General features: G+C 50.8%; 2 protein-coding genes across 2 annotated transcripts in view; both read right to left on the bottom strand.

The window, feature by feature from the left end:
• The window catches only part of LOC311120428 (histone H2A), a gene marked incomplete at both ends in the record, with an annotated part of 387 nt that extends 173 nt beyond the window's left edge, over window positions 1-214 (bottom strand). The window contains one exon of the mRNA XM_084195025.1: window positions 1-214. This exon is cut by the window's left edge and continues 173 nt beyond it. Within this exon, the coding sequence (XP_084051151.1) occupies window positions 1-214 (214 nt within the window).
• A 797-nt stretch (window positions 215-1,011) lies between these two features.
• Window positions 1,012-1,635, bottom strand: LOC311120432 (histone H1; the record flags this gene model as incomplete). Its single annotated transcript, XM_084195028.1, has 1 exon — window positions 1,012-1,635. One exon carries the CDS (start codon window positions 1,633-1,635, stop codon window positions 1,012-1,014), a length of 624 nt encoding a protein of 207 aa, XP_084051154.1.
• Window positions 1,636-7,500: the final 5,865 nt, after the last annotated feature.

Here is a 7,500-nt window from a genome sequence, read left to right on the forward strand (position 1 = left end):
GGGCAGCGTTGCCGGCCAACTCCAGGATCTCAGCAGTCAGGTACTCGAGCACGGCGGCCAGGTAGACTGGTGCGCCAGCGCCCACACGCTCGGCGTAGTTGCCTTTGCGCAGTAGCCTGTGCACACGGCCCACGGGGAACTGGAGCCCGGCACGGGATGAACGGGTCTTTGCCTTCGCCCTGGCCTTGCCTCCGGTTTTGCCTCTTCCGCTCATATTGGTATCTTGAGAAAGTCACAGAAAGTCTGAATGAGCCGCTCGCCACTTCGAGAGCCGTACTTATACCTCGCCACAAGAGGCAACGATTGGCCACCGGGCCGGTGTGGCCTTATCCAATTGGAGCGAGGGACAGACAGACAGACAGCCCTAAGCCGGTTCCCACCCACAGGCAGCGAGTGAGAGGCTACTTTGTGTCCCTCCGACTTTGTTACTTTGTGTCATTTCGCGTGAGCGCCAAAATGTCCGACATGAAATCCTCACATTATTTCTCTCCAAATGGGAAACAAACAGCTGGTGAGGGTGCACTCTTGAGTTTGAAATCGAAGCCACTATAGTATTGTTATTACATGGCACTTGTAACACATCACAGCAGCCTGCCTCTGAACGGGAATAGCCCAGTGGCTCATATATAAATATGGCTGTTGAGGGTGCACTCGTGAGTTTGAATTCGAAGCCACTATAGTATTGTTATTACATGGCACTTGTAACACATCACAGCAGCCTGCCTCTGAACGGGAATAGCCCAGTGGCTCATATACAAATGGCTGGTGAGGGTGCACTCGTGAGGTCGAATTTCTAAGCCATTTTGGCCCTCTATTATATTCCTCTCCCTTCGCACACACCCAGAGTGGGACGATGTTGTGTGCGTAAAAGTAGCCTAGTGTGCGTAATTTCTTTTTCACGACAGATAGTACATGGAAATCAATGCGCTTTCTATGGAAAGAGGTGGGTGGCTCTTAAAAGAGCCTTTTGTGGTACAACATGTGTCGAGTAGAACACTGTTTGTAATAGGTTTACTTCTTCTTGGGGGCTGCCTTCTTGGCCTTGGCTGCCTTGGGCTTGGCGGCTTTGGGCTTGGCTGCCTTTGTAGCCTTCTTGGGGCTCTTGGCCGCCTTCTTGGCCGCTGCGGCGGGCTTCTTCACCTTCTTGGGGCTCTTGGCGGCCTTTTTGGGTGTAGCGGGCTTCTTGGCCTTCTTGGGGGACTTCTTTGCGGCGACGGCCTTCTTGGCTGCTACCTTCTTGGGCTTCTTCGCCGCGGCGGGCTTCTTGGCGGCCACCTTCTTTACTTTGGGAACTGCGGTTTTCTTGGCGGGCTTCTTTGCCTCGACGGCTTTCTTGTTGAGCTTGAAGGAGCCGGATGCACCGGTGCCCTTGGTCTGGACCAGGGTGCCCTTGGTGACGAGGCTCTTGACTGCGATCTTGACGCGGGAGTTGTTCTTCTCCACGTCGTAGCCGCCTGCCGCCAGCGTCTTCTTGAGCGCGGCCAGGGACACGCCGCTCCTCTCCTTGGAGGCGGTCACAGCCTTGACGATGAGTTCTCCTACGCTGGGTCCCGCTTTCTTGGGCTTGGCTGCTGCCTTCTTCTTGGGTGCCTTGGCCGGCGCTGCGGCTGCGGGTGCTGGTGCGACTTCTGCCATGTCTGTCTGTCTGTCTGTCTGTCGTTTGGTCCGGTACACACACACACACACACGGTCTGCGAGGAGTAGTTTGCTGTAGACGCTGCTCTGCGCTATTGAAGCTCCACACCGAGCAGGGGGCTGGCCTTAAACGCGACATGAGAACCATGTAGACTCAAGGCAACCAGCTCGGCTTCTCTGGGCTGGCCAAATGCTCTTTCACTTGTGTTTTCTGTTCGCCTATATCGGCCCGAAAGTCACCGACGGAGCCGTGTTTTTGGTCCAAAAGCGAACGGCCCAGCGAGCAGACTTGTCTCCGTTCAGAATAAAGTAATGTGGGCCGCGGAAGGGCCGTGCATTTTGTTGCGGCTCGCTCAAAACCTCACCGTTCGACTGTCGGGTGGAGCGGTGCGCACTGGTTTTCCTGTGCTATTTGTCTCCTAAATGGCCTAAAAGTGCATCCGATTGCGAGCAGCACTTGTTGTGTAGTGAGCCGAGATGTCTGGCAAGGGAATCAAATGGTTTGGGGTCCCCTGATGTGGTCAGGGGTGTTTTAAAGAAGCGCTCTTTTGGGGACCTTAAAACACATGCACCTGTGAGGCCTGGCTGAGACTAGTGTTGTACCTCAAGTTTCAGGTTGTATTCGTCATATGTACAGGATCCACATGGTATAAACAGTCCTACGACATGCTTACTTGCACTATGTGTGTGTGTGTGTTATTGTATTAGTACTTTTTGTGCACTGGCAGTGTGAGTGTTGTTGTTGTTGTATTTGTAGCCTACTATTTCTACACAGTGAGATTGTGTGTTGTCTTCTGGTAGGTAGGTAGGTAGGTAGGTAGGTTGGCTGTCTCTACTAATATATTGTTCACCTGCTTGACTCCGCAGCGTGACTCGCCTCGGTCTTTGTGTCTGTGGGTCTTGGTGTCTGGCTGGCGCTATGGAGGCTGGCGCCCCATGGGTCATGGCGCGTTGATATAGGCCTAGATAGAGGGAGTCTCTCTCTCTGTCTGTCTCTCTCTCTCTCTCTCCCCCCAAGTGGGACAAGGGCTGCATATGTGGTTGGACTGGGAGAAGAATCCCAGCAGGTGCATGTGGGTCAGAAGGTTGATTGCGGCCTCTTTTCTTTTCCTTGTTGTATATATGTATGGGGCGGCAGGTAGCTTAGTGGTTAAGAGTGGTTAAGAGCGTTGTGCCAGTAACCGAAAGGTGGCTGGTTCTAATCCCCGAGGCGACTAGGTGAAAAATCTGTCGATGTGCCCTTGAGCAAGGCACTTAACCCTAATTGCTCATGTAAGTCGCTCTGGATAAGAGTGTCTGCTAAATGACTAAAATGTAAATGTATAGGCTATCCCCAAGGTAGTCATTGGGATCCGCTGCTGCTCCAACGACTATCGCAAGGGCCGCCCGCTCGCTCACTGTGTTATACTGTGACTTGGCCTACAGACACATTCATATCCTCACGTGGAAGCAACTGCCTTAGCTGGTAGAGCACGGCGCTTGTAACGCCAAGGTAGTGGGTTCGATCCCCGGGACCACCCATACACAAAAATGTATGCACGCATGACTGTAAGTCGCTTTGGATAAAAGCGTCTGCTAAATGGCATATTATATTATTATATTTATCCTGTTGCCTCATGAGGGTAGTAGGAAGGAAAATACACTATGTGCCTCAAATGTACTACACTTTACATGGACATTTTGAGTCATGTAGCAGACGATCTTATCCAGAGCCACTTACAGTTAAGTGTGTGCCTACATTTTCATACTGGCCCCCCTTGGGAAACGAACCCGCAACCCTGGCGTTGCAAGCGCAGTGCTCTACCAACTGAGCTACAGGGGACTATATATGTATGATGCGACCTGGACCGGAAATGACCCGTTGGCAATAAGGGCTACGTATATATATATATATATATATATATATGCCTACTCCTATTCTTCCTAGACGGGATTATTCACCCCCTTTTTATTCTTGCCATTATCGTTCTCATTCACATCATTAGGGTATAGTCCAATGATGGAGCGTCCATTCTCCCCGTCCGTGTCCTACCGATTCAGGAAGTCGACTCAAAATGACTATCCGCTCATTAAACGACAAAAGGCATTTCTTTCCATTCAAACCCAACAGACTGCTTTTTTTATTTACACCCTTTGTCAAATGGTGCCATTTTTCATTGCCTTCACCTGGAATGGAGGCCGACAAACATGGGTTACTATTCAGCGTGCAAAGACAACAAAAAAGGCGCGCTAAACCCCTACGCTGGAACGGGCGGGGGAAATGATACAATGTAGCCGTTCTCCGAGCCGGCGCGCGCCGCCCATTAAACAATGATACAATGTAACGCAGCCTACCTGCGCATTCATTCGGTGGCGATGGAAATGCTCTTTTTACTGACAGAGTGGGTGGCTCTTAAAAGAGCCTTTGGGTTAGTAGAGCAGTCCAAATGCGCTGTTTACTTGGAGCTGGTGTACTTGGTTACGGCCTTGGTGCCCTCGGACACGGCGTGTTTGGCAAGTTCACCGGGGAGTAGCAGGCGCACGGCGGTCTGGATCTCCCTAGAGGTGATGGTAGAACGCTTGTTGTAGTGGGCCAGGCGAGAGGACTCTCCGGCGATACGCTCGAAGATGTCGTTCACGAACGAGTTCATGATTCCCATGGCCTTGGAGGAGATGCCGGTGTCGGGGTGGACCTGCTTCAGGACCTTGTACACGTAGATGGCGTAACTCTCCTTCCTGGACTTTCTGCGCTTCTTGCCGCCCTTCCCTGCGGTCTTGGTGACGGCTTTCTTGGAGCCCTTCTTGGGCGCTGACTTTGCTGGCTCGGGCATGATGATGTCTCGTTGCTTCTCAGAAACGAATGAGGGGGTGAAGGGCGCTTACCCGTCTTATGAAGAGGAAGCTAATCAAAGTCGGCGGCCGTGGACACTCCCCTGCTTGCTCGTAGGCGCCCCTGCTATTTGCCCAGTGGAGCTCTAGCGCTCAAAAGAGCCTTCCGCTCAGAGGCTAGCTTCCCGAACAAAGACAATTGAGGGCGCGCGCGCGGGTCCTCACCCCCTCCCTCCTCTCTATAGCCTATGCTCTGTGACCGATGGGGAATTGTGTGTTTCAAAAGGGGGGCCTGAATAGTTGTCCGAATGGCACGATTGTTGTGCCACATAATGCTGGTGATAGAATTGCCCACGTTGGCACCGTCAGACATAGGGCTCCCATTTTGGACTGTGTGTGTGTGTGTGTGTGTGTGTGTGTGTGCGCGCGCGCGAACGCTGTACCCCTCTTTTCGAGCCACATCTACCGACGGGTGGTGGTTTTATGTTGTCCAAATGCCACTATTGCTTGACCCAAAATAACAACGTCACTACACTTTGCCACTGTCAGATATAGGCCTCCCTCTGTGCGCTAAAACGGGAAGGGACATTAGAATCCGCTATTTAATACTCCCTGTCCACTCGAAGTGGCTCATACTTTCCTATCAAATAGCATACGGAAGAAAAGAAAAAAACACTATATGGAATGGGCCCTTTTGAAGCGGATGTGGGTGGCTCTTAAAAGAGCCTTTGGGTTCGAGTCGGGGTGTTGAGGTTCCGAAGAGAGTGCGTTTAACCGCCGAAACCGTACAGGGTGCGTCCCTGTCGTTTCAGAGCGTAGACCACGTCCATGGCGGTAACGGTCTTCCTCTTGGCGTGCTCGGTGTAGGTGACTGCGTCACGGATCACGTTCTCCAGGAACACCTTTAGGACACCGCGGGTCTCCTCATAGATCAGACCGGAAATACGCTTCACGCCGCCGCGGCGAGCCAGACGTCGGATAGCGGGTTTGGTGATTCCCTGGATGTTATCGCGGAGAACTTTTCGGTGACGCTTGGCGCCTCCTTTTCCAAGTCCCTTGCCGCCTTTGCCTCTTCCAGACATGGTGTGTTCGCTAGTTGAGTTCAAGTGAATGAATGACTTCAGCGCCGGTGCGTGGTGCGCTATTATCTGCGTTTGGTCGACCTGATTGAGGCCATCGGCACAGAAAGCGCGCCTCTGTGATATGTTCGGAGGCGTTGCAAAGGGGAGGGCGCTCGTTCTAGGGGACTAGGGAGGAGCGATTACAAAGGTGACGTGAAAGCAACTACCGTGCGCGGGAAACATACTCCAATACTGATATAGGCTATGTGGAACACAAGGCCAAACGGTGACAACTGGGAGATCAGCTAGTACACTGTGTCCCTGTCCTCATATTGTTGTTGTTGTTGTTGTTGTTGTTGTTGTTGTTGTTGTTGTTGTTGTTGTTGCACCTGATTTTACTCATTGAGGACTTGCTAATTAGGTGACAGGTTGTTCAGTCAGCTGTGGCTCTCCAGGGCTACAAGAAAAATGGGTATTGTTGGGGGTAGGCTACTCTACCGCTGGAGTTGGGAAACACTGACCTAGTAGGATGAGTCTGTTTAGCTATGGAAGGACGTGTCGTATTGACTGTCATTAATAAACATCACTCTTCTTCTTTCTTCTCTAGACACCACTCGGCCTGACAGTAAGGGGGCCAAGAGGACCTGGGGTGCGGATGGGAGGGGTGGTGATCCCTCTGCAAGCTGGAGCGTTTACAAAATAGTTGTCATCATCCTTATGCCTAATGTGTGTTGCAGCCAAACAGCACACACTGTTTGTGTGACTCCCTGACATTACGCAATGATGTAAGCACATTTGGGAATGTCTTCCATATTGTTGCATAAAGACGACCGTGTGCATAAACTGTGAGACCGAGAGTGGCGTACCTTTACCCACACACACACACCCACACACACACACACACACACACACACAATGAAGGGATTGATTTCCTACGCATACAGAGGTGATAGTGATGTGCCAATATTGTATGGTACCTTTCTTAGCAAACCAATAATAAAGCTTCTTATAATGGAATTATTGTTATGATGTTGATCATTTGTATTGCCGCAGGATAGCCTCAGATGTGTCGTCAAAGAAAGGCCACAGAAAGAGGGCCCGTCTCAACTGTTCATTTCAAAAGGGACAAATTGGGGGGGTGCACTGATGCCTTAAGGGCCCAAGAGCACAGACTGCCACTTTATCATTCAGTGCAGTTGAACATCTCACATTTGACTAGCTTTCATAGGACAACTTATTGTTGCCATAATTGTCTCTTACCTGTACTTACTGGCTGCCGGCCCTCGGTGGAGTATATCGAGGAACAGAGGGTGCCTTTTAGGATAAGGACTAACAAGGTTTTGACTAGGTGGGATACAGCTACGACCGGAAGTGACTTTTCCCTAGCAGTTTAGGCTAATTAGGCTAGAGTGCAGATACTTGACATGTACAGTACAACAACAAATCACAGAGGGCCTGTTACCACACCCTATAGGCTTGAACATCATAATATCACAATATATAATAATACTCATACATAATAATCGAAAATCACCTTTGACTACAGTGACATTGGTAGTAAGTAGGCTACAGTATAATGGATAGCTACCCAACTGGGACAGAAAGTGGAAATTGAAGGGGGACACGCAGTGAGCAAAACTCCTAACGACATAAAAACACAGACACTTCAGTGGAACGCACAGGGCTAGACGGGAAGGAAGACGTGGAGAAGGACTATTGAAGAGGAGATGAAGAACACCGGAAGCATCGAGTGAAGAAATGGGCCCGGAACAGGGTTAGGCCGAGATGCACTGTTGACGCCCTATCCTTCATTTAGGACCTCAAAGAAATGAGTCAACTCCTATAGGGACTATTTTCACCGCCACCTGCTGGACCAGAGGTCATGTGGCCAACACTCTGCTTGAGATCATTAAGAGCTATAAGGAGTCCATCAACTACCTGGTCAGTCAAGTCATATAGGGGGGGATTTCATGGCCACCTGCTGGAGCAGAAGTCA

The sequence above is a fragment of the Coregonus lavaretus genome (assembly GCF_964263955.1).
Source record: "Coregonus lavaretus genome assembly, contig: HAP1_SCAFFOLD_1287, whole genome shotgun sequence".
NCBI classification, from domain to species: domain Eukaryota; kingdom Metazoa; phylum Chordata; class Actinopteri; order Salmoniformes; family Salmonidae; genus Coregonus; species Coregonus lavaretus.